Consider the following 26,978-nt stretch of genomic DNA (forward strand, 5'->3'; position numbering starts at 1 on the left):
CTGGAAAATCCCATGGACAGAAGAGCCTCATGCACTACATTCCACGAGTCACAAAGTCAGACACGACTGAGCCACCAAGTACACACTATACTAACTGATGAGTGTGTGTGAAGGCACACAAATTAGATATTAAACGAACTTGGTCCTCTCAATGACATTTTGAAGTAGGTATTATCATTATACAGATGGGGAAGTCAAGGCTCACCTTCTTCACCTGTAAGGCCCTGCCACATGAAAATTCTGGAGCTGCCACTGGGAGAGATGTGGGGTGAATTTGTCTTGTGTGACGTGCTCTGTGGTCCACTCATTACCTCAACCTTAATCCCTTTCTCAACTTCTCTTTTGTACAGCTGAGACTTCTGCAACCAGTGCCATTCCTAGTGCAACGTCACTCGCTCCTGAGCATACAACCATCAAAACAACAACAAGAGGTTTGTTCATGTTTTAAAACGGTTTTTCTTTGGAGTCACTGTTATGATGCAGCTCTACTTAATGGGACTGACTACTGCAGGGAAACTCATGAAAACCTAGAAATGGAAGCAAAATAGACAAAGTCTCTCTCCTCTAGAGGAATTCTTGCTTCTGGAATGTTGCAAAATAATAATACTGTAGATTAAAGAAATTAAAGCATTCTAGCAAAACACATAAGTGATGAATGTGACCACGAAATGGTGGGCCAGGTTAAAGGGATCCAGCAGTGCAGTGGTGAGGGGGGGCTTATTTATGGTCAAACCTGGCTGGACTCAGCCCTGAGCTTGGCCCTGTCCCAGGTGCTGACCCTGAGTCAATTGAACCCCGAGTTCTCCAAAGGGTCTCCATCTCCTAATTTTAAAATGAGGCTCATTGTACCTATCTCACAGTGTTTCTCTAAGAATTAAATAAGAAAATGTGTGTAAAATTGCTTGACTGAGAGCCCAATACATCATACGTGCCCAGTAAACTATAAGCCATCTGGGTCCTGAGATAAGGATGATTGGGTGGCATTCACTCTCTCTCTGATTATTCTTCTATGGAGAAGATGACTTTGAAAGAGCAGGTTGAAAGCAGAAAAGAAGAAGGTCTTTTGTCGGTGGGATTCGGCAGGGTCCTCTGGATTTGAAGTCAAGTCTCAAGGAAGACTTAGCATAGCCACTGGATCATCAGCTAGTGGAAACACTGAAAAGAAGGGAAGCAATATGTTTTCCGAAGGACAGAGACCAAGAGAAGAAAATTAGGCTAAGTGCTTAGAACCAGTTACTAACTTCTGGGTCCAGTTAAATCATCTACATTTCTAAGTGATGTCAGTGTGAAGCCAACAGGATAGTGTGAAACCAGAGAACACTCATGGGTCAGCTGCAGACACACACAGCACACACACCCTGAACCCTGTGAACAGTGAGCGGCTAAAGAATGACCCACTATAATCACGTCTTTGACAAGGTCAGGTAGTGTAGTACAGTACGTTACTAGGTAGTAAACTCAAGAAATGACATAAAATGGCATTGGGAAACAGGAGAAAATGAAATACTATTGTGGACTGATAAGGGGGGATTATCTCTAGCAGAGCATTCAGTTTCAGTTCAGTTCAGTTGCTCAGTCATGTCCGACTCTTTGTGAAACCATACAATGCTGCACGCAAGGCCTCCCTGTCCATCACCAACTCCTGGAGTTCACTCACTCATGTCCATTGAGTCGGTGATGCCATCCAATCACCTCATCCTCTGTCATCCCCTTCTCCTCCTGCCCTCAATCTTTCCCAACATCAGGGTCTTTTCAAATGCATCAGTTCTTAGCATCAGGTGGCCAAATTATTGGAGTTTCAGCTTCAACATCGGTCCTTCCAATAAAGATTCAGGACTGATTTCCTTTAAGATGGACTTGTTGGAACTCCTTGCAGTCCAAGGGATTCTCAAGAGTCTTCTATAACACCACAGTTCAAAAGCATCAATTCTTCGGTGCTCAGCTTTCATTATAGTCCAACTCTCACATCCATACATGACCACTGGAAAAATCATAGCCTTGACTAGACGGACCTTTGTTGGTAAACTAATGTCTCTGCTTTTTAATATGGTGTCTAGGTTGGTCATAACACATCTTCCAAAGAGTAAGCATCTTTTAACTTCATGGCTGCAGTCACCATCTGCAGTGATTTTCGAGCCGCCCAAAATAAAGTCTGCCACTGTTTCCCCATCTATTTGCCGTGAAGTGATGGGACCAGATGCCATGATCTTCGTTTTCTGAATGTTGAGCTTTCAGCCAACTTTTCCACTCTCCTCTTTCACTTTCATTAGGAGGCTTTTTAGCTCCTCTTCACTTTCTGCCATAAGGGTGGTGTCATCTGCATATGAGGTTATTGATATCTCTACTGGCAATCTTGATTCCAGCTTGTGTTTCTTCCAGCCCAGCATTTCTCATGATGTACTCTACATAGTAGTTAAATAAGCAGGATCGCAATATACAGCCTTGACGTACTCCTTTGCCAATTTGGATCCAGTCAGTTGTTGCACGTCTGGTTCTAACTGTTGCTTCCTGACCTGCATACAGATTTCTCAAGAGGCAGGCCAGGTGGTCTGGTATTCCCATCTCCTGAAGAATTTTCCACAGTTTATTGTGATCCACACAGTCAAAGGCTTTGGCATAGACAATAAAGCAGAAATAGATGTTTTTCTGAAACTCTCTTGTTTTTTCCATGATCCAGAGGACGTTGGCAATTTGATGTCTGGGTCCTCTGCATTTTCTAAAACCAGCTTGAACATCTACAAGTTCACAGTACTGTTGAAGCCTGGCTTGGAGAATTTTGAGCTCCAAGATTACTTTACTGGCGTGTGAGATGAGTGCAATTGTGCAGTAGTCTGAGCATTCTTTGGCATTGCCTTTCTTTGGCATCGGAATGAAAACTGACTTTTCCAGTCCTGTGGCCACTGCTGAGTTTTCCAAATTTGCTGGCATGTTGAGTGCAGCACTTTCACAGCATCCTCTTAGGATTTGAAATAGAGCAACTGGAATTCCATCACCTCCACTAGCTTTGATTGTAGTGATGCTTCCTAAGGCCCACTTGACTTCACATTCCAGGATGTCTGGCTCTAGTTGAGTGATCACACCATTGTGATTATCCGGGTCATGAAGATCTTTTTTGTATAGTTCTTCTGTGTATTCTTGCTACCTCTTCTTAACATCTTCTGATTCTCTTAGGACCATACCATTTAAGGTAACTATTAAGAAGGTTTGCAGAAAGGAATCCAGTGAGACTGATGGCAAAAACTCAGCTGGAGCAAAGTAAGGGTTTGGATTATGGATAGCAACATAACTTACATTCAGTCATGTCAGGCTCTTTTTGAGGATTGGACTGATGTTCATGTGGGATAATAGCTCAATATATCTCTTTCTGATCACCATTTTTACATTTTTCAAAAATGCACTGCTTCTTGTGGAAGTCCATAAGGGGTTCTTCCAATAGTTTCTCATATCCTTCCCATTAGTACATGAGGGAGTTTACTAATTCCTGATGAATGGAAACTTATTGGGTAGCTAAAAGTAGATATTGGCGTTGTCAATGTTAAGACTGATACATTACGTCATATATTTTACTTGCTCACTGTTGAAAGTTGAACTATGTAGTTCTTTAAACACAGCTAAGGAATAACAAACAGCCACCAGACACTCTAATGCCAACGGGGTGTTTTTTCAACATGTCGCATGTTTTTGAGCTTCTTTTGAAACATTGTCTTTTTAGAACCAAACCCAGAACATCAGCATGGTTTGTCACAGTCAGGTATGCTAATATTCGACAAGGAATGATGATCATTCCATTTAAAATTTTGCTTTGTGAGTTTTAAATGCCTTGGAGCTAGAGGCATCAATTTTAATTTTATTTTCTTTCTGATATTGATTTTCTTTCTGATTAAAAAACATTTAATTAAAGTACAGTTACTGTACATTATTATTTGTTCTAGGTGTAGAATATAATGATTCACAACTTTTAAAAGTTATACCCCATTTAAGGTTGTTATAAAATACGGCCATATTCCCTGTGTGCTGTACACTATATGTGCTGTACTTGGTTGTTCAGTCGTGTCTGACTCTTTGTGACACCATGGACTGTAGCCCGCCAGGTTCCTCTGTCCATGGGATTCTCCAGGCCAGAATACTGCAGTGGGTTGCCATTCCCTTCTACAGGGGATCTTCCCAACTCAGAGATCAAACCCAGGTCTCCCGCACCAGAGGCAGATTCTTTACTGTCTGAGCCAGCAAGGAAGCCCTGTACAATAATATATCCTTGCAGCTCATTTTACACATGACAGCTTGTACCCTTTATTCTCCTACCCCCATACTGCCTTTCTCTCTTCCCTCTCCCCGCTGCGAACCACTAGCTAATTTTAAAAACAAGAGTGTTACTGATTTCAGTCACACAAATTGTAAAAGGAAATAAAATATGCTCTTTTCAAAATCAAAATAGGCATTTCCAATTTCCTTAAACATTTTAGAAACAGCAGTATATAATCTGATCATCATTTTTATTTTATGTTATATGTCTTCAGCTCTCTAGCCTACTGTGGGCACATCCAGAATAAATACAGATCCTTCCTGTCTTAGTCCAGATGCGTTTTAGACCCTGTGCTACCAGTTGGGAGCTGCCTTCCCAGCACTGTATTTGAGGACTGTCACTTTCCCCTGTTCATGGGGTTCTCAAGGCAAGAATACTGAAGTGGTTTGCCATTCCCTTCTCCAGTGGACCACACTCTGTCAGACCTCTCCACCATGACCCGTCTGTCTTGGGTGGCCCCATTAGGCATGTCTTAGTTTCACTGAGTTAGACAAGGCTGTGGTCCGTGTTACCAGATTGACTAATTGTCCGTATATTGTCACCCTGATGATTTAACTTATATGTAGAGTACATCATGAGAAACGCTGGCCTGGAGGAAGCACAAGCTGGAACCAAGATTGCCAGGAGAAATATCAATAACCTCAGATATGCAGATGACACCACCCGTATGGCAGAATGTGAAGAACCAAGAGCTTATTGGTGAAAGTGAAAGAGGAGAATGAAAAAGTTGGCTTAAAGCTCAACAACATTCAGAAAACTAAGATCATGGCATCCGTTCCCATCACTTCATGGCAGATAGATGGGGAAACAGTGGAAACTTTATTTCTCTGGGCTCCAAAATCACTGCAGATGGTGACTGCAGCCATGAAATTAAAAGACACTTTCTCCTGAAAGGAAAGCTATGACCAACCTAGACACCATATTAAAAAGCAGAGACATTACTTTGCCAACAAAGATCCGTCTAGTCAAGGCTATGGTTTTTTCCAGTAGTCATGTATGGATGTGAGAGTTGAACAGTGAAGAAAGCTGAGCGCTGAAGAATTGATGCTTTTGAACTGTGGTGTTGGAGAAGACTCTGGAAAGTCCCTTGGGCTGCAAAGAGATCCAACCAGTCCATCCTAAAGGAGATCAGTCCTGAATACTCATTGGAAAGACTGATGCTGAAGCTGGAACTCCAATACTTTGGCTACCTGATGAGAAGAACTGACTCACTGGAAAAGACCCTGATGTTGGGAAAGATTGTCAGCAGGAGGAGAAGGGGATGACAGAGGATGAGATGGTTCGATGGCATCATCGACTCAATGGACATGGGTTTGGGTGGACTCTGGGAGTTGATGATGGACAGGAAGACCAGGCGTGCTGCAGTTCATGGGATCGCAAAGAGTCGGACACAACTGAGCAACTGAACTGAACTCTAATTTCCCCTGTAAAAAGACAAAGTGATATTACCCTGATTTTGACTGCTTTTTTTTTTTTTTTATAAATGCTGTGTGGTGATATACTTTGCACACAGCACCAAGCAGAAAAGAATCAAGCAAGATTTTATTTCTGCGTATACAGTTTTTGAGGTTGCTGTTTTCCACTTCTCTATTTTATCCTGAGTCTCCATATCAACTATTTTGAAAACATGATTTTAATAGCTGTTTACTAGTTTCTTGTGAGGATAGTTACTCATTTATATACCCATTTTCAAAAGGAAATAAGCATTTTAAGGCTCATGTTAATTGCTCTCCTCTTGCAAATGTCTATCTGAAATAATCTTTATTGCTCATATTAATTCCCTCTCAGGTCTCTTTGACTTGGTTATCTGTTGAGAAAAAGTTCTGGTATTACCCTGGGAGCAAATAGTGAGTTTAAGCAAGTTATTGGTTTGCTGAAGATTGGTTATACTGGATTTATTTGTAAACCTTGCTGCAGTTGTCTCATGGGCATTGGTGGGGCCTTCAGAGAGGCTCCAGGATTCTGGGGCTTTCAGACTTTGCACTGGTCCTCAGGTGCCCCTTTGTGCCCCTCAGCCTCCTCCATGTCTGCCTCTCAATATCCCCTCTATCCCCCAATTTCAGGGAGCTTGGGATGTCAACAGATATCTATCTCCATCTTTTCCCCAGTAAATATATTGTTCGCGGTGGCTCCATTTCCTGAAGCTGCAAATATCAGTTTCATAAATAGTTTTCATTAAAATCACATGTGCCGATAACCCTGTGTGAGAGACAGCAAAAGTGACGCAGATGTATAGAACAGTCTTTTGGACTCTGTGGGAGAGGGCGAGGGTGGGATGATTTGGGAGGATGGCATTGAAACATGTATATTATCATATGTGAAATGCATCGCCAGACTAGGTTTGATGCATGATACAGGGTACTTGGGGCTGATGCACTGGGATGACCCAGAGGGATGGGATGGGGCGGGAGGTGGGTGGGAGGTTCAGGATAGGGAATAGGTGTACACCCGTGGCAGATTCATGTAGATGTATGGCAAAACCAATACAATATTATAAAGTAATTAGCCTCCAATTAAAATAAATAAATTTATATTTACAAAAAACCATATATGGGACTACCCTGGTGGCTCAGTGGTAAAACATTCTCCTGCCAGTGCAGAAGACACAGGTTTGATCCTGATCTGGGAAGATCCCGCATCCCATGGAACAACTAAGCCTGTTTGCCACAACTATTGAGCCTGCGCTGTAGAGCCCAGGAGCCACAGCTACTGAGCCCGTGTGCCCAGAGCCCACGCTTCACCACAAGGGAAGTCTCTGCACGGGGAGTCCAAGCACCACAGCTGGAGAGCAGCCCCCACTCTCCACAACCAGAGAGAAGCCCAACGGCAACGAAGACCCAACACAGCCAAAAAGAAGAATAAAAATATGTGGGTGAAAATAGGCGTAGACTCTATCTAACAAGTTGCTGATCCAAAATTCATGCTCTGAGTCACGCAGGAAGGACTCCCACAAGTCCTAGAGGAAGTGGGACGTTTGTGATGGAGCATCCAAACAGCTGCTTTGGGGCTGTCTCAGATCCAGTTCATGTTGTTGCTGTTCCACCTCCTTGTCATACGTCTCATTTTACTCTGCGTTGCAACGAGTTCTTTGGGTCGTCCTTTTTGATTCTGAGTGTTCACATTTATTGTCTCATCATTCATTCGTTTATGCTTCCTTTTGTTTTGCTAATGCAAGTCTGTTTATTTTGAGATTGACACATGTCTAAAATGGCTTAGATTTTTTAAAATTAATTTTTACTGGAGTGTAATTTTTTTCATAATATTGTGTTCAGTTCAGTTCAGTTCATTCGCTTAGTCGTGTCCGAATCTGAAATCCCATGAATCACAGCATGACAGGCCTCCCTGTCCATTACCAACTCCCGAACTTTACTCAAACTCATGTCCATCTAGTCGGTGATGCCATCCAGCCATCTCATCTTCTGTCATCTCCTTCTCCTCCTGCCCCCAATCTCTCTCAGCATCAGGGTCTTTTCCAATGAGTCAACTCTTCGCATGAGGTGGCCATAATATTGGAGTTTCAGCTTTTGCATTAGTCCTTCCAATGAACACCCAGGACAGATTTCCTTTAGGTTGGACTGCTTGAATCTCCTTGCAGTCCAGGGGACTCTCAAGAGTCTTCTCCAACACCACAGTTCAAAAGCATCAATTCTTCAGCACTCAGCCTTCTCCACAGTCCAACTCTCACATCCATACATGACCACTGGAAAAACCATAGCCTTGACTAGACGGATCTTTGTTGGCAAAGTAATGCCTCTGCTTTTTAATATGGTGTCTAGGTTGGTCAGAACTTTCCTTCCAAGGAGTAAGCGTCTTTTAATTTCATGGCTGCTAGTCTCCACTAAAATGAATCAACTACAGGAGGAGGAAATGGCAACCCATCCCAGTCTTCTTGCTGGGATAATCCCATGAACAGAGGAGCCTGGTGGGCCAAGTCCATGGGGTCACAAAAGATTGAACATGACTAAGTGACTACACCATCACCACATAATTGTTTCATAAGACTGTGTTGGTCTCCAGTATACAGTACAGTGAATCAGCTATACAGTACATATATCCCCTCTTTTTTGGATTCTCCATCCCATTTAGAGCACTGAGTAGAGTTCTCTGATCTTTCCAGTAGGTTCCCATTCATTATGTATTTTACATATGTGAATTCCAATCTCCTAATTATCCACCCTATGCCTCCGTAATGAGGCATGTTTGGAGAGAAATCATCTCACCAGTTTCATGTAAGCCCTGGCTGTTTCATTCAAATTCTATTGTTTAATAGAATTGTTTAATAATATTGTTTAATTCTATAATTCTAATCTATGCAAGATTTCTTGCATCTCATGTATTATTACATTGTTGTATGACTTGTCATGACCTAGAGAGTTTTTCAAACTCAGAGCACTCTAATAGTAATTCCAGTTCTCAAACATACTTCTTTCATGTAAGAAGCCATTTTCTCTGTGACCCACGAGAATCTCCACATATAAACAGAGTTGTCCTGGTGACCTCAGCCTGACTCAGGCCCTCAGTCTCGGGCCTGTGTGTGTGCTTAGTCGCTCAGTCATGTCCAACTCTCTGTGACCTCATGGACGGTAGCCCACCAGGCTCCTGTGCCCATGGGGTTCTCCAGGCAAAAATACTGGAGTGGGCTGCCATTCCCTCCTCCAGGGGATCTTCCCAACCCAGGGATAGAACCCAAGTTTCTGGCATTGCGGGAGGATTCTTTACCATCTGAGCCCCCAGGGAAGCCCAAGAATACTGGAGTGGGTACCCTGTCCCTCTCTAGGGGACCCAACCAGGGTCTCCTGCATTGCAGGCAGATTCTCTACCAGTTGAGCCATCGGGAAGCCCAATTTCAGGCCTTCACAGTCTCATTCTCATTTGTCCAATGGGGAGGCTCCTGTCTGCTATTGCCTTGAACTGCCCACTGAGTTTATGCAAAGTAATTTTAACATGTATCCACTTCCCTGAAGTGGAGACTCAACTGAAGGCTTTAATAATCCTGCTTAAGCAGATACCCACATATCTTCATGGACAGATGGTGTGCAACTTTGCATCATTTAAAAATGCCACCCAGCCTATCAACTGATGCCTAGAGAATGTGAGCCTGAAAGATAACAATGTGTGGGCTGAGGCCACAGATGTCGCATCAGTCATCCTTGGCGGTTTTCTTGCACTGACCTTGGGAAGCCCAGCTTATGATCTCAGGATGGACCGAAAAATGATCTTTGTATTACTATTGTCAGGTAGGTGGAATTTTTTTTTTTAAGCAGGATTCTGTTATATGGGACATAGGATTATAGAGAGAAGAAAAACCTATCTCATTTTAGTCCTGTCTGACTTAGCTGAATGACTGAATGAGTAGTATTCAGACCCCATCTTGTTGTTTAGTCACTCAGTCGCATCCGACTCTTTGTGACCCTGTGGACTATAGCCCGCCAGGCTCCTCTGTCCATGGGATTTCCCAGGCAGGAATATGGGAGTGGGTTGCCATTCCCTTCTCCAGGAGATCATCCCGCCCCAGGGGTGAAACCCACATCTCCTGCATTGGCAGGTAGATTCTTTGCCACTGAGCCCCCAGGACCCCAGCCCAGCCTGGTGGATGGACTTTTTATTGAGAGTGGGTTGGTAAGATGGGGGAAGTTACCCATGGCTGGATCACCTTGAGAGGCCTGCTGTTCATTTGTAAGCCTAGCCAGCCCTGAAACAATGTAATCAAATACTCTGCAAAACAAGTCTCTGTGAAAGAACGTGTTGCTTTATTGGCATTTTCATGAGTTTAACTTCTAAATTAGAGTCGTTAATGAAGGTGATGGTAGGTCTATGTTCTTTATTTTTCAAAAAGTTTTCCCCAAAGTTATAGTTTCCTCCTTCACCTGCCAAAAAATTACAAGCCACAAGTATGAACCCTGAATCCGTGGCAGCGGTGGTGGGGGTATTGTTATTTTCCATTTTGTGGTCCATTACTGAGACGTGATACAGGGAAAGAAAACAAAAAGAAAGAAAGAAAGAACTCTTATTGGCTGAGTGATTATGTGGTTTAGGCAGAAATGGAAATCAATTCATTAAAATAAAAAATAACATAGGTGTATTATGAAGTATCAAATTAGCATTATTTTTGGCCTCTTCCTGAGAGTGTTAGGATTAAAAGTTCTTCTCAAATACAGCATTTATGTGTCACAAATACTAGCGCCCAGCACCTAGATAAGGAGCAGGCAATTATTACAGAGAGCCTCAATAATCAACTGAGACCGCTAGGAATTGGAGGAGTAATTCAGGAATTTCTTAGATATTCAGTTCAGTTCAGTTAGGTTGGCTAAAAAAGGCACTCGTTCATGTTATGGAAATGTCTGAACAAACTTTTTGCCTGTCCCTGCACTAGGGGATAAAGTGTGTAATGGTTAAAGCACACATAGGGAAGAACTAGTTTCAAACCTGGCTTCACATCTGAAAGCCAGGGAGCATTAAGGCAAGTTACTTTCCCTCCCTCAGCCTTAGTGTTCTTGTCTGTAAAACGCAGAAAAACCTGCCTACTGCTGCCTATGAGTAGTTGCCTAAGGACTAAACAAAGTAATTACCGTAATATCCTTACTCCAGCATCTGGCAGTAGTGAATAGGTATTTAGCTATGATAACAATTATAAACTAGGAAAAAATGTGGGTATAGGATGGTGACTTCTGAGAAGTGAAGGAGAAGGGGGAAATTCCAGGAAAACAGAAGACTAGCAGAGTTATCTTCCTGGAGAAGGATGTGGGAGCCCACTCCGGTACTGTGGCCTGGAGAATTCCATGGACAGAGAAGCCTGGCTAGCTGCAGTCCATAGCATTGCAAAGAGTTGGACTCGACTGAACTGAAGCGACTTAGCACCCACGCTGGTGGCCCTAGCGGTAAAGAATCCACGTGCCAGAGCAAGAGACATGAGAGGCACGGGTTTGATCCCTGGGTGGGGAAGATTCCCCTGGAGGAGGGCATGGCAACCCACTCCAGGATCCTCACCTGGAGAATCCCATGGACAGAGGAGCCAAGTGGGCTGCAGTCCATAGGGTTGCAGAGTTGAATACAATTGAAGGGATTTAGCATGCATGCACAGAGTGCCTCGAATTTTTGTAAATAGCATAGAATAAGGAAAAGGAAATACATGGCAGGAATATGGCATAATATTTAAATATATTCAAGTATATGTAAAGGTTTCACACAGAGACCAGAGCTATTCACGGTGTAGTTCCAGAGGGCAGAGTGGGGTTACTGCCCCGAAGTAGACACATTACCCATTTGGCGAAGGGGAGGAACGCAATTTTGGAAAGGACTCCTGGAAAAGAAAGAAATTCATGTTACAAATGCTCAGGCAGAGTGAGTTAAAGCCTTAATGAGACTTCATCAGGTCAGCAAGTTTAAGTGACTCCAAAGACTGCCTTAGTAACCAGTGCCAAGGCTGTCATCAGCTTTGCATTTCTGGAATCCTCCGAAGAAACTCTCTTGATGTGACTACTGTATAGAATAATAGGAAGATGTTGGAAATGATTGCCACCACCCTTACTCATTAGATGATGAGAACATGAAAAGTGTGAGGAAAGGGGGGAAAAAAGAGTTTGTTTGCTTTCTCCAATAATCTAAAGGATAAAGCCAGTATTTCTAAGTATCAGAGGTCATCCTCGTGTTGGTGAGTAATTTTCTTTTCTATGATTTGATGCCCAATCCCTGAATTCCTTCATTCATTTCTGTATTCAGTAACTGTGCATGAGGCACTCTATTCCAAGGCCACGACAGGGACATGAATGAGCTCCTGAGTTCATGTTCAGGGCGGGTGGGGGCAGGTAGAGGGAGGGAACATGACATTCAGCAGAACAAGTACTGAAACAAAAAAGAGGGGAAAAGCACCCAGAAATAAACCAGGGAAGCTGATGAACATAATGGAGAGGCCAACATAGAGAAGGGTAGCAGGACCTTTTTCTCTGAGTTGGTGACATTTTGATGAAAGCTGAACAATGAGAAGAGGCCAAACTTGCAAAATCTGGCAAAGGGTGGTGGAGGTAGAAGGGAGATGAAGGATGAAAATTCTGTGGCAGAAGAAGACAGAGTGTGTTCAAGGAAAAGCCAAAGCTCTGGTTTGAGATTAGGGTCCTGATGCTAAACAGCACTTGGAGAGAGCTCTGGGTCCACAGGCCTTGGTTTTCTGTGTGCACCTCACCACACACGCCTGCAGGCACACTGTTACAATGACTCAGCAAAGAAGCAAGTCTTCTCCTTTGCCTTCAGTAACCTAGGGAGAGAATTTTTCTCTCAATTTAATTGTTACAGGACTGAGTCTGAACTGGGATTCAGGGACCACTGCACTCTAAATTTCTTAAAAGCCAAATCTGTGTCTTCATTTTTGTCTCCCCGACTCTGCTAGGCATATGTATGCGCTTAGTCTCTCAGTTTCATCCTACTCTTTGTGACCCCATGGACTATAGCCCACCAGACTCCTCTGTCGATGGAATATTCCAGGCTAGAATACTGGCATAGGTTGCCATTCCCTTCTCCATGACATCTTCCTGACCCAGGGATCAAACCTGCATCTCCTGTATTGCAGGCAGATTCTTTACCATCTGAGCCACCAGGGAAGCCTGCTAGGCATGTTCTAGGCTCTCAATTAATAATAGTAGCAGAAATAACAAATGATCAGAATGTTGTTGCAGACCAGTTTAAGTGTGGAGAACTGTTGACTCACATGGGTCTCATTTTCGTCCTGCCTATCAAATAAAACACAGACTAGATGGCATCAAAATCCTTTTCATCTCTAATCTTCAGTGATGCCTCAAAGATCTGCCTGAGAGGATCCATAGGCTAGTTTCCAGATCTATAGATCTCTAGCTTGGTGTGAAGTTGGGTTTTTTGAAAGAAATGAACACTCTCACTCTGAACTCCTGGAGAAGGATTTCTAAGACGGGGAAGGAGGCCCAGTATCTCAAAATCAACGTGCACTGGTTTCAAATTGGGAAGTTGGATTTAACATCATCGTGATGAATTTCTCTGTGCTTTGGTCTCTAGAGGATGACAGCTAACATCCATGAACCTACTGGGGAAGCACATTTTAGTTAATTTTCCCAAATGTCTTTATAGGTTATATTTTTACAAAACCTGTTGCAACACAGACTTCAGGGACAAGTGGCGCTCTGGATTCACCAGGTAAGTTACCAAGCAAAGGAGATGGGTAATAGATTTCCAGCCATTAGTATCATATCTGTGTATTTAATAAGGACCTATCTGTGTGGTTTTCTATGATACATGAGTCAAACTAAAGCAACAACACTGAAAAGAAACATTTCAGGGTTAACTCTGGCTATTCGAATTGGGGTAACTTTTTTCTGCTTTTTAATTCTTCTTAAATTCTCTGTGAAATGAATCATAAAATATAATTAGGAAAAGGTTTAAATTTTTTCAAATTAAGCCAAATACATACAACCTCTGCTTTCTAAGCTGTCTCTATCATTAAGCAATGCTGACAAACACTAACAGGGAAAAACCTAGATATCAGCATGCTCATTTCATTGTCCTTATTTGCCGCTCAAATAAACTTGGTTGTGATGGAGACTGAAACTGATTGTAAGGATCTGATAGAGAAAAGAGCAAGAATTGACAGTAGACATAAGAGATAACCCAGGGTTAATATCTTCCCATTTTGTTTCTTTTAATTGAAATATAGTTGATTTACAGTGTTATATAGTAGTCAAGTGTACAACACAGTGATTCAAAATTTTTATTGATGATGCTGCATTTAGAGTTTTATGAAATATTGATTATATTCCTTGTTCTCTACAATATATTCTTCTAGCTTATTTATTTTATATATAATATTTCATACCTCTTAATCCCTTACCCCCTATTTTGCCCTTCCCGCCCCCCACTCCCTACTGCTAACCACTAGTTTCTTCTCTGTATCTGGGAATCTATTTCTGTTTGGTTATAGTCATTTATGGTTTTTTTTTTTTGATTCCACATATAAGTGACATAAAATATTTGTCTTCATCTGACTTATTTCACTAAGTAGAACACATTTTAGGCCCATCCATGTTGTTGCAAATGGCAGAGTTTCATTCTTTTTTGCAGCTGAATAATATTCCTGTCTGTGTGTATTGTGTGTGTATGGGGGGGGGCATGTTATGCATCTTCTCTATCCTCTCATTTGTTGATGGACTCTTCACTTGCTTTCATACCTTGGCTATTGTAAACAATGCTGCTATGAACATTGGGGTTCATATATTTTTTGGAATTACTCTTTTCATTTTCTTTGTGTATATACCGAGGAATGGAATTGCTGGATCCCATGGTAGCTCTATTTTTAATTTTTGGAGCAATTGCCATAGTATTTTCCATTATGGCTGCACCAGTTTTCATTCTCACCAGCAGTATACAAGGATTCTGGTTTCTCCACATCCTCGCCAACTTTTGTAGATTTTTGGATAGTCATTCTGACAGATGTGAGATAATATCTCACTGTGGCTTTGATTTGCATTTCTCTGATGATTAGCTGTGTTGAACATCCTTTCATGTGTCCCTTGGCCATACATACGTCTTCTTTGGAAAAGGCCCATTTTCTGTTTTGTTTTTTGCAGAACTTGTTTCTTTTATGATACAGTAACTCATCCAGAATCCCCAGCGGCCACACTCTACTTGCTAAGAGCAGTGGGAAAGTGGCAGCGTATAGAATCTTAGGAAGCCTTATTCACGGAGAGACTTCTACCACATCTTGGGAGGCAGGCAATGTTCTGACCATGTCTGTCTCAGAAAAGCAAATGACTCCAAAAGTACTCAAAGCCCTGAGTCACAAAACACTATACATTCTTTTCCTCGTTTCCAAGCACCATACCAACCTCCAGTACATAGTGAAGGAGGAGAGTTCCGACCTCAGTGTGTCTAGAGCGTTGTCTTCCTTGATGTTTTGATCAGACTATTCTTTCCTCATTTAATGGTCTTAACACCCTTCATGAAAGCCAGTTACCACAGATATAGGGGTTAATTTCTAGACTCTCAATTCTATTCCACTGATCCTCAGGGCAGCACCATACCGTCTTGACCGCCATTGCTCTGTAGTAAGTTTTGAAATGATGAAATTTAAGTCATCCAGCTCTGCACTTTTTCAAGATGATTTTGGCTATTTGTGGTACCTACAGGTTTCATATGAATTTGAAGACCAAATTTTTCTATTTGTGTAAACCTTTATGTAAGTATATCTGTGTATACTTAATTCATTTAACTAGCCAGTAAGTCTACATGATTGACAATTATTATCCTCATTTTGTAAATTATGAACCAAAAGCATAGAGTGTAAGTCTGCTGCCCAAGGTCTCAGCTAATAACTAGTGAAATTAGTTTGAAACCAGGCATTCAGGCTCTAGAGTCTGTGCATTTCATCCACACATGATACCACTTATTCATCATCCACACTGATGTTCTGAGTTGGCCCTATCTTATTCTTTTCTTCCTTTTTAACATTTTTTTTTCTTTTTGGTTGCACTGTTTGGCATGTGGGATCCTAATACTAGACCAAGGGTCAAACTCACGCCTCCTGCATTGAAAGTGAAGACTCTTAACCACTGAGCTGTCAGGGAAGTCCTGGCTCTTCCATACTCTTGCAACATTGTCACTTAATGTTCTACTCATGCTTTCCCTAAAGTGCTGCTGCTGCTGCTGCTGCTGCTGCTGCTGCTGCTGCTAAATCGCTTCAGTCATGTCCAACTCTGTGCGACCCCATAGACGGCAGCCCACTAGGCTCCTCTGTCCCAGGGATTCTCCAGGCAAGAACACTGAAGCCTGTGTAAAGGCTCGTAGTCTGTCTTCTTTTGGTACAGCTAATGAACCCTAATTTTATTATTATGATGGTAACCTTTTGCTCATTTTTATCTGGGCTAAGTGACCTTTTTATCTAGGACCCTCCCTTTGGTATTGCTACTTATTTCTCAGTCATGATGATATTTAAAAGTCAAAAAGAAAGAAAATAAATCCAGAGCACATAGGTGAGCATGGCGCATCTGTTGAAGGCAACTGGGAAGATGGACCATGGCAATGGCACTGTGTCTGACCAGGAGAGGTGCTCAGTCGCTGAGTCATATCCAACGCTTCTCAAGCAAATCAGGCTAATATCCAATTGCTTTATAAATCTATTCAACACAAGATAAGGGTGATATGAGACAGGGGTCCCCAACCCTTGTCAAGAACCAGGCCACATAGCAGGAGTGAGCAAAGCATCGTCTGTATTTACAGCCACTCCCATCGCTCACAGCGCCACCTGAGCTCCACCTCGTGTCGGATCAGCAGTGGCTTTAGATTCTCACAGGAGCCTGGACCCTGCTGTGAACTGCACATGGAAGGTACCCAGGTGTGTGCTCCTTATGAGAATCTAATGCCTGATGATCTGCGGTGCAAATGGAGACTATCATTAGTGGAAAGATTAATCACAGTGTAGTCATAATAGAAACAAAGTGCACAATGAATGTAATGTGGTTGATTCATCCCCAAACCCTCTTCTCCCAATGTTTGTCCGTGGGAAAATTATCTTCCATGAAACTGTTCCCTAGTGCCTGAAAGACTGGGGACTACTCATATTAGAACCTTTGAAAATTTAAGAAAAGATCCTAACGATTAGGGAAATGAAATTTCTACATGTTTATCTAGTCTGGAGCAATATTCTTGCCCAGTGCATTAGACTCCAATGTGTGAGTCGACAGATGATTCTAATACACAGCATCAAGAGTGAACATGCTGATCTAGTTTCTATTTTCCCATTCATTATCATCCAGCCAGTGATGAGAAGCATCAGTGCTGTGAGAACTTTCATTTTTAATTAGAATTTTTCTCATCCAGTCTACCCTCCTAAATCCCATATCAAATATGTTTAGGGAGTTCAACTACACAAATGCCCATACCTTAAAATAAAGTTGGCACATCTAAAACATGTGAAATCTTCTTTAATTCTAAAGATTCATGGTAAACCAAGAGATATTTAGCAGGAAAAAATGAAATTTCAGGTTATAAATTGTTACCAACCAGAAATATCTGTCCTTCCATAATCTGTATCTGACACTGGAGGTCATTCTACCTTTATGTTAAGGGAATAACCCTCCCACCCTCAGCTTCTGCACAACGTAAATTATTATTTTTTCATCTTTCAGTTAGCCCTGATTTGCTAGAAGGGAAGGCTTACTTGAGAGTTAGTTACATAACTTAGTGAGAGTTTCATCTTCTTTTAATGACACTTACTTGGTGCTCAAACCTTTTTATTTTGCATAGATCATGGCAGAACTTGGCAACAGTTCTGCAGTCAAATAGGTGGGAATTGAAACTCCACCTCCACCATTTATCAGCTTCATGATCTTAGGCAAGTTAGGTGATGTTTCTGATCTTTGTTTTTTTTTTTTTCTCTACACATAATAAATTAATACATAATAATATACTCTCAGGTAATTGTTTTGAAGAAAAAAATGCCTAGAAGGTAGTTAATACACAATTTGTTTGTTATGAATATTACTGTCTCAGACATGCAAATGTCTATGATTTTGGAATAATGAAGTACCTTAGGCAGTGGTCCCCAACCTCTTTGGCACTGGGACCCAGTTTCATGGAAGACAACTTTTCCATAGAACAGGAGTGGGAGGGGTGGTTTGGGGATGATTCAATTGCATGACATTTATTGTGCACTTAATTTCTATTATTATTATTACATTATCCCCACCTCAGATCATTAGACATTAGATCCCAGAAGTTGGGGACCCCTGCCTTTGAGGACACCTAAGTCTTTACTCTCATATTATAAGTGAGACACAGAGGCTTAGAAAATTCAGTGACTTACTCAGGTCTCCATCTGTTGGTGGCAAAGCCAGGGCTAGAATCCTGATCTCCTTTCTCCCTGGGGCAATGAACAGAAATATCTCTTGCTTTCTATCTGTTCAGGCTAAAGAACGCACAGTGGCTAGGATTATAGGCTGGTTTTTCTCTCTCACTGGCTGGTTCAGTAATAGTTTGGAACAATGAGAATGACTAGAGTCTGGGCAGGACATAGCCTGACTCTGAAGTTCCATCAGGGAAACCACTGTCCTCCTAGGCAATAACAGCTTCAAGGCAGACTTAGTGAGGAGCTGTTCTCTACCAATCTGGGGAAGGCAGAGTTGTGACCCACTGGCTGCTGGAAACTGTCCAAGCAGGCCACTCTGTAGGTGAGCAGAAACTGGGTCATTGCATTTGACATCTGGCCCACTGATTGCACCAGTGGACATGCTCTCTATGAGTCATTAACCAGAGACTTCACACAAAATTTTGAGGGCTATTCAAAACACTAAGTGCAAATGTTACCCCATCAACTTTTTATCCTTTAGAAAGTTCAATTTTTCTAAATCGTAACTAGCTACTTTGACTTACTAAATCTCTCCAAAAAAATAAAGTGAACAACAGCAGACAAAAGGGACATCTAACTATATTATCATATATATATATAATATCATATATATATCATATAATATCATATATTATCATAACTTGATCAGATTGATGTTGTCAACCCTTTGGTTCAAGGGCAAAACTGAGTATTTCTTTTAAAATATTGCTTCATGGCAATATTTTCTCCAAATATCTTTTGGAATAAGGAAGAGCCCTGTCCATTCTGTAAAAAATAAGGTCTGGAAGAAAAGGCATTGAGTTGGAAGCCAGCAAATGTGAGTTTTTCCCAGTTTTACCACAAATAAGCTGTTCAGAACTTTCACAAATACATTACCAATCAGTTTTCCTGGTCACCCCACTGCCAGAAAACTCTAACATTTAGAAAATGTCACTTTCTGACTTGGAAATTATTGAAGGCCTTTCATAGGCAGGGTGTATCCTTGTAAGAGTTTGCTTCGCTGAGATAAGACTTCCATCAGTTGCAAGGCGGGAGGGAACCAAGCTAAAACCAACAACTGCATGAGATGACTTTATCACATCGTGACAGGGGCTCAGCAGCTGGAAATTTGGGCAGAGAGCAAAACTGCAGGGTGTTGGTCCAACGTTGCGTTTTATAGTCTTTCTAATGACATTCCATGTTAGAAAGACAGTTGTTTGGGAGAGCTGTGTGCCTAGTGGTTAGAGCATAGTGCAGAGGGCTGGGAGACTAGATCTCCACGCCCAACTGTGTCTCTAACCCACAAGTCAACCCACCTCTCCCGCACCCTGGGGACAGGGGGCCTGTCATGCTCCCTCCTGCAATACCCAGACATCTCAGGCTGGTAGAGTTTTTCTGAACAACTGTGAGGTCAGACCCATGACAATACTAGACAAAAGAGATGAATATTCTGGAACAACTCAGATGTTATGCAAGGATGAGATGATACCGCCACACAGATTTGGAATATTTAATATTCTGGGTGGGATAGTCATTCATTCATTCCTGCCTCCGAAACCTAAAATTAAGTGATTCAGTCCAAGTAACAAATACATACTTTGTGCAAAGTGCCAAAGCAAATGTCATTTTAGTATTGGGGCACTATAAAAAATTCTTTAAACTAGGAATTTGAGGCCTTGCTAAACCTGCCCTTTTATTCTAATTTGCACTAATTTGCCACTTGAACATGAAACTCATGTCAGTCTGAGAGGTTTGCCAATCTTTGCCTACTGGCTGCCCTCTAACGTCCACATAAATGCACACTGTATTCTCTTTCTTCGTATTTTAGCACATTTTAAGGTCATTTCTTCACCTTAATTCGACCTCGTTCACATTACCACCTAAAACTCTACCCACCCTTCAGGTTTCAGCCAGTGACTCAGTGTAAGCAGGCAGAAGGTAAGGACTTCAGAGTAAGTTTTCAGAGCCCAGTGAAGCTAAGGAAATGTGCCGTGTTGGTCTAAGACCCATGTGTTCCTTAGGTAGTCTGATACTGTACATATCTTCCATTATGCCTCAAGGTGAAAGTGCTTCTCTTGGAGAGAGAGGTGGAATTTTTCAAGTATAGTCTGGATATGTTCCTGAAAAAGAGGTAAAACGATTAAGGAAAAGACCCTTAGGTCAATATTGCTAGAGCAGAAAACAGTTTTTCTTAGAGGCTCTAACAAGAGGACATGGGAAGTCTAAGAGAGATAAAGGAAGTAATCCAATAAATTGGTGTGAACAACTCATCAAGATGAAGACTACGTGATTATTCTATCAATTCTAGCCCTTGGGGTATCTGAAAATCTCAAGGAATTTAGTTGTCATTTTTGGACGTACAGTGCATCCCAGTGTTCACTGGCTAATATGCTAAAACATCGAAGAAATCCTGCTGACAAGATCTCAACCAGGTGGCGATCTGGGGAGTTGGAATATTATTGGAAAACAGCAGAATTTGGTCTCAATTTTATTCTTTACCTACTTTGTTCAATTGAGCCAATCATTTAATTTTCAAATTTATTATCTATAAAGTAAGCAGGTTAGATTAACTGTTCCAAGGGACTTGTAGGTAAAATGTAAAAGTATATTCTGAATTAATTAGGACAAAATTGAGATTGACTTTTAGTCAATGAACAAGGCAAACAGGAAAAGACCCTGATGCTGGGAAAGATAGAAGGCAGAAGAAGGGGGCAGCAGAGGATGAGATGGTCAGGTGGCATCACTGACTCAGTGAACATGAGTTTGAGCAGACTCCGGGAGACAGTGAAGGACAAGGAAGCCTGGAGGGCTGCAGTCCATGGGGTCGCACAGAGTCTGAGCACAGAGGACAGAGACGCAACTGAGCGACTGAACAACAAGTAACAGAAAGGGAAGAGCCTAGAGCAAAAGGGGAAAAAAAGAGCAGGAAAGAATGCTTCCTCGAATCCAGCCCATAAGAGGTTCAGGCTAGAGTGTTAAAATTGTTTTGCTAAAGTTCAAATTAATTTTAATGAGCTGTCTCTCCCTAAGCATTTTCTTATTTGGATAGCAAAAAGGTTACACAGAGCTGATTATCCCTGGCGAACACCATGTTCCTCTTCTCTGACTTTGCTTAAAATTAGAGGCTTGAAAGTGCCAGTTTTTAGAGGTGTGAGATCTTACCGTCGGCTCTTTGGCATATTCTTTTTACAACTTGCTGCAATTTTCTGTCCCTTTAAGGTCTTAGTCTACAGGCCTTCTCTACCAAAGGCTGTGCTGACAAGTGATAAGGACCCTCTCTAAGGAGGAGCGGCCTATCTGCAAAACGACTTATCTTGACCACTACTGAACACAAGACGGGGTCCTCTTATGAAGAGCTCAGGGCATGGTTTTTTGGCTTGTTCTTTCTTTTTCCTATGTCCTCCGTGCCATAGACAGTGATCTTCCCCAGATGAAAGTCTGGTTCAAATACTTCATCTTTCCAGCTGCCTTAGGCAGTGGAAATTTCATGCCGTGGTCCACAATACCTGGCGCATCACTGCCTTCTCTGCTTCTCACACCCTGTGGTGCAGCCACATAGATTTCTGTGGTTCCCGCATCCCACCAGGATGTCTAGAGTGCCGGGGCATCACTGTCACCGCTGACTCTGTACCTAAATGTCCACAGAGTCGGCCGGGTGAAACCCTAGACCACTTTCAAGGTGAGTTCAGAGAACCCCTCCATGAGGTCTTTCCATTTCCTCCTTTTTTGAATAGAACTGACCACTGTTTCCTGTGCCACCACTTCACCATCCCCCTAAAATACTTTATTACACTTAAATTAAAATTTTGTCTCTTTTTCCTAAGCTGGGATTTCCTTGATGGATAAAACATGAATTATTTATTATTTCATTGTATCCCTAGTACAAAAGAGACATGCCTAAACATTCGTGTAAAGGAACAAACAAGTGAGGAACCATTGTTGGCTGAAAAAGAATGAACAGCCTTAAAGTTGAGAATTATGTTTTATTTGGCAGAATTTCTGAACTTAAGCCCAGAAAAAGCCTCTCAGATAGCTCTGAGGGACTGCATCGAAGAAGTAAGGGAGGATTTATATGAGTTTTACAACAGAAGTCAAGTAGACAGAATGTCAAAAGATTACTTTTAATTAAAGAAAGCCAGACATTTCGAGTTAATAAATGTAGCGCTTTTCCCTCTATGGGAAGATGCAAGAGTCCGGGCTTACTACAATCATTCCTTTGATATACACGTTAACCGTCTAGAGCCAGTAGCCTGCTTCTCTGCATCCTGAATCCCCTCAGGGTCTGCAGTCTGCGGTGGCAGCAATGGCTGAAAACATGGTGTCTGCAACATCCTTTGTTCACTTGTATGGCAGGAAATTTTTTTTCCTCGACACCATCAAGGCCTATGAAATACATCTGGATTCTAAACAGTCAATTGTAAGATTTCATTTAGCTTTACCCCACTATGCCAAGCACTGGGATCTTGTGGAGTTTTTAGCCTAAACCGAAGTAGGGGAGGTCAGAGAAGACCTCCCAATAAAAAATGGCCTTGAACTGGAACCTGAGAAGTGGATAGCCAGCCAAGCAGGGACCACAGGAGAATACTTCAGGCAAAGAGAAGACTAGGTACAAAGGTGTGGGCATGGAGAAGAGTATGCCGCATTTGAGGACCCAAGAGCTGCCCAGATGCCTAGAGCCCAAAGGAGAGTGAAGTTGTAAGCACTGATGGGGAGGCAGGCAGGGGCTGGGGCATGCAGGGTCTTGGAGGTTTCATAAAGAGGAGGGGGCACCGTCCCATAGACTGAGCACACCTCCCTAACTAACCACTGAAACTCCTGACTCAGACAGGCAGAAAGCCTGGGGTAGCGCAATCTTTGCACTCAGTCAAAACTCTTGATGGCTTCAAGTAAACTTTTAGCCGCCCAGGTGGCACTAGTGGCAAAGAACTCTCCTGCCAAGGCAAGAGACAAGAGATGCGGGTTCAATTCCTGAGTCAGGAAGATCCCCTGGAGGAGGAAATGGCAAGCCATTCCAGTATTCTTGCCTGAAGAATGCCACGGGCGGAGGTGGACTACAGTCGGTAGAGTCGCAAACAGTCGGCCACAACAGAAGTGACTTAGCACACGTGCACTACTTAAAAACTTTAAATTTGGTGTGGTTTTAATTTTCTGTTTTTTACTTTGGGATTTTTTTTTCTTCTAGTTGTAAAATTGTGTGCTTGTTAATGAAACATCAAAAATATTGTGTCAGTCTGCTTGGAGGCGGGTTTCCACGCTTACACGCATTCCGCGCATGCCCGTTTGCATGCGGCTTGTTTCCTTCATCAGTACATTCATTTCAGGCGCGATCCGGACACTCACCCACCTGTCTCTCCATAAGAACCTGGTCAAACAGTTCGTTGCTGTATGTGAATTATATCTCAAGAAAATGAGAAGATCTTTTTAAAAAAGGAAGGAAATTGGCCAAACATTTACAACTGCTAGTGTTTCACTGAATACCCGCTATGTACAGAGCCCTGTTCTAGTGTGGAACAGATTCAAAATGCGCCAGGCCTGGGATCTAGGAGCTCAGGGAAGCTTGTTTCAGAAAAGCTCACTGGTATCCACGGGTTATAAATGCGTGCCCTAAATGTGAATGAACTGAAGGGTGTAAAGGGAGAAGTAACATTAACTAACAGAGATCATTTCTGTTCATTAGCTATTCTTTATTTTGACATACTTTCATTGATTCTTTATGAAAATCTTTCTTTCCATAGTTTTAATCTCAATAGTTGCTGCACCTCAGCATTCCTATGATCTAGTTATTGTTTAAAAACACTTGGTCTTAACAGATGCACACTACTATATGTAAAATACATAAATAACAAGGACCTGTTGTATAGCACAGGAGACTATATTCAATATTTGGTAATAACTTTAATGGAAAAGAACCTGAAAATAGCATATATGTGTGTGTGTGTGTATAACTGAATAATTTTTGAATTATAGTAAATCAACTATATTTCAATTGAGAAAAGCACTTGTCCTTACATTATATTTTACAGCTTTGCATCTGAATGATGAAGGATACCTTAGAGATACTAGTCATTTGTCACACCATATACCTAATTTGTGTGACAATTGTTTACATACATGTAATGAATCAGGGGGGGCTTCACAGGTGGCTCAGTGGTCAGGAACCCGCCAGCAATGCAGGAGATGCAAATTCAGACCTTGGGTTGAGAAGATTCCCTGGAGAAGGCAATGGCGACTCACTCCAGTAATCTTGCCTGGAAAATCCCATGGACAGAAGGCCTCGTGTGGTACAGTCCACGAGTCACAAAGAGTCGGACACAACTGAGCGACCAAGTACACACTATACTAACTGATTGTGTGTGTGAATGCACAAAATTATATATTAAACGAACTTGGTCCTCTCAATGACATGTTGAAGTAGGTATTATCATTATACAGATGGGGAAGTCAAGGCTCGCCTTCTTCACCTGTAAGGCCCTGCCACATGAAAATTTCTGGAGCTGCCACTGGGAGAGATGTGGGGTGAATTTGTCTTTTGTGATGTGCTCTGTGGTCCACTCATTACCTCAGCCGTAATCCCTTTCTCAACTTCTCTTTTGTACAGCTAAACCTGCGACCAGTCCTGGTCCTGCTGTTAATACACCACCAGGAGGTTTGTGCATGTTTTAAAACAGTTTTTCTCTGGAGTCACTGTTATGATGCAGCTCTACGTAATGGGACTGACTACTGCAGGGAAACTGACAAAGACCAAGAAATGGAAGTAAAATAGACAAAGTCTCTCTCCTCTAGAGGAATTCTCGCTTCTGGAATGTTGCACAAGAATAATACTGTAGATTGAAGAAATTAAAGCATTCTAGCAAAACACATAAATGATGAGTGTGACCGCGAAATGGTGGGCCAGGTAAAAGGGATTCAGCAGTGCAGTGGTGAGTAGGAGCTTACGGTCAAACCTGGCTGGACTCAGCCCTGAGCTTGGCCCTGTCCCAGGTGCTGACCCTGAGTAGCTTGAACCCTGAGTTCTCCAGAGGGTCTCTGCCATCTTAATTTTAAAATAGGGCTCATTATACCTCCCTCACAGTGTTTCTCTAAGGATTAAATAAGAAAATGTGTGTAAAATTGCTTGACTGAGCGCTCAATACATCATACGTGCCCAGTAAACTATAAGCCATCTGGGTCCTGAGATAAGGATGATCAGGTGGCATTCACTCTCTCTGATTATTCTTCTATGGAGAAGAAGATGACTTTGAAAGAGCAGGTTGAAAGCAGAAAAGAAGAAGGTCTTTTGTCGGTGGGATTTGGCCGGGTCCTCTGGATTTAAAGTAAAGTCTCAAGGAAGACTTAGCATAGCCACTGGATCATCAGCTAGTGGAAACACTGAGAAAAAGGGAAGCAATGGGTTTTCCGAAGGACAGAGACCAAGAGAGGAAAATTAGGCTAAGTGCTTAGAACCAATTACTAACTTCTGGGTCCAGTTAAATCATCTACTTTTCAAAGTGATTTCAGTGTGAAGCCAACATGATAGTGTGAAACCAGAGAACACTCATGGGTCAGCTGCAGACACACACAGCACACACGCCCTGAAACCTGTGAATAGTGAGCGGCTAAAGAATGACCCACTATAATCACGTCTTTGACGAGGTCTGGTAATGAAGTGCAGTATGTTATTAGTAGTAAATTCAAGAAATGACATAAAATGGCATCGGGAGACAGGAGAAAAAGAAATACTATTGTGGACTGGTAATGGGGGATTATCTCTAGCAGAGCATTCAGTTTCAGTTCAGTTCAGTCGCTCAGTCATGTCCGAACTTTGTGACCCCATGGACTGCAAAACACCAGGCCTCCCTGTCCATCACCAACTTCTGGAGTTCACTCAAACTCATGCCCATCAAGTTGGTGATGCCATCCAACCATTTCATCCACTGTTGTCCTCTTCTCCTCCCGCCCTCAATATTTCCCAGCATCAGGGTCTTTTCATATGAGTCAGCTCTTCACATCAGGTGGTGAAAATATCTGATGATGTTGACTTTCAGCTTCAACATCTGTCTTTCCAATGAATATTCAGGACTGATCTCCTTTAGGATGGACTAGTTGGATCTCCTTGCAGTCCACAGGACTCTCATGAGTCTTCTCCAGCACCACAGTTCAAAAGCATCAGTTCTTCGGCCCTCAGCTTTCTTTATAGTCTGACTCTGTTTCTACTATTTCCCCATCTATTTGCCATGAAGTGATGGGACCAGATGCCATGATCTTCGTTTTCTGAATGTTGAGCTTTAAGCCAACATTTCACTCTCCTCTTTCACTTTCATCAAGATGCTTTTTAGTTCCTCTTCACTTTCTGCCATAAGGGTGTTGTCATCTGCATATCTGAGGTTATTGATATATCTCCTGGCAATCTTGATTCCAGCTTGTGCTTCTTCCAGCCCAGCATTTCTCATGATGTACTCTGCATAGAAGTCAAATATGCAGGGTGACAGAATACAGCCTTATGTACTCCTTTTCCTATTTGGAACCAGTCTATTGTTCCTTGTCCAGTTCTAACTGTTGCTTCCTGACCTGCATACAGATTTCTCTAGAGGCAGGCCAGATGGTCTGGTATTTCCATCTCCTGAAGAATTTTCCACAGTTTGTTGTGATCCACACAAAGGCTTTGGCATAGTCAATAAACCAGAAATAGATGTTTTTTTTTTAATTCTCTTGCTTTTTCTGTGATCCAGCGGATGTTGGCAATTTGATCTCTGGTTCCTCTGTCTTTTCTAAAATCAGCTTGAACATCTGGAAGTTCACGGTTCACACACTATTGAAGCCTGGCTTACAGAATTTTGAGCATTCCTCTATTAGCGT

General features: G+C 42.1%; 1 protein-coding gene across 11 annotated transcripts in view; it reads left to right on the forward strand.

The window, feature by feature from the left end:
• LOC138422191 (uncharacterized) overlaps window positions 1-26,978 on the forward strand; it is a 119,290-nt gene that overhangs the window by 75,107 nt on the left and 17,205 nt on the right. For 9 of the 11 annotated variants that reach the window (XM_069556791.1, XM_069556792.1, XM_069556797.1 and 6 more), the window contains 3 exons: window positions 351-431; window positions 13,397-13,462; window positions 24,742-24,789. In XM_069556791.1, the coding sequence (XP_069412892.1) occupies window positions 351-431; window positions 13,397-13,462; window positions 24,742-24,789 (195 nt within the window). Of the gene's footprint in view, window positions 1-350; window positions 432-4,869; window positions 6,501-6,903; window positions 7,535-13,396; window positions 13,463-24,741; window positions 24,790-26,978 lie in introns of those variants that run through there. The other 2 variants (XM_069556803.1, XM_069556801.1) reach the window with 2 other exon arrangements.

This window comes from Ovis canadensis, chromosome 17, assembly GCF_042477335.2.
Source record: "Ovis canadensis isolate MfBH-ARS-UI-01 breed Bighorn chromosome 17, ARS-UI_OviCan_v2, whole genome shotgun sequence".
Classification (NCBI taxonomy): Eukaryota; Metazoa; Chordata; class Mammalia; order Artiodactyla; family Bovidae; genus Ovis; species Ovis canadensis.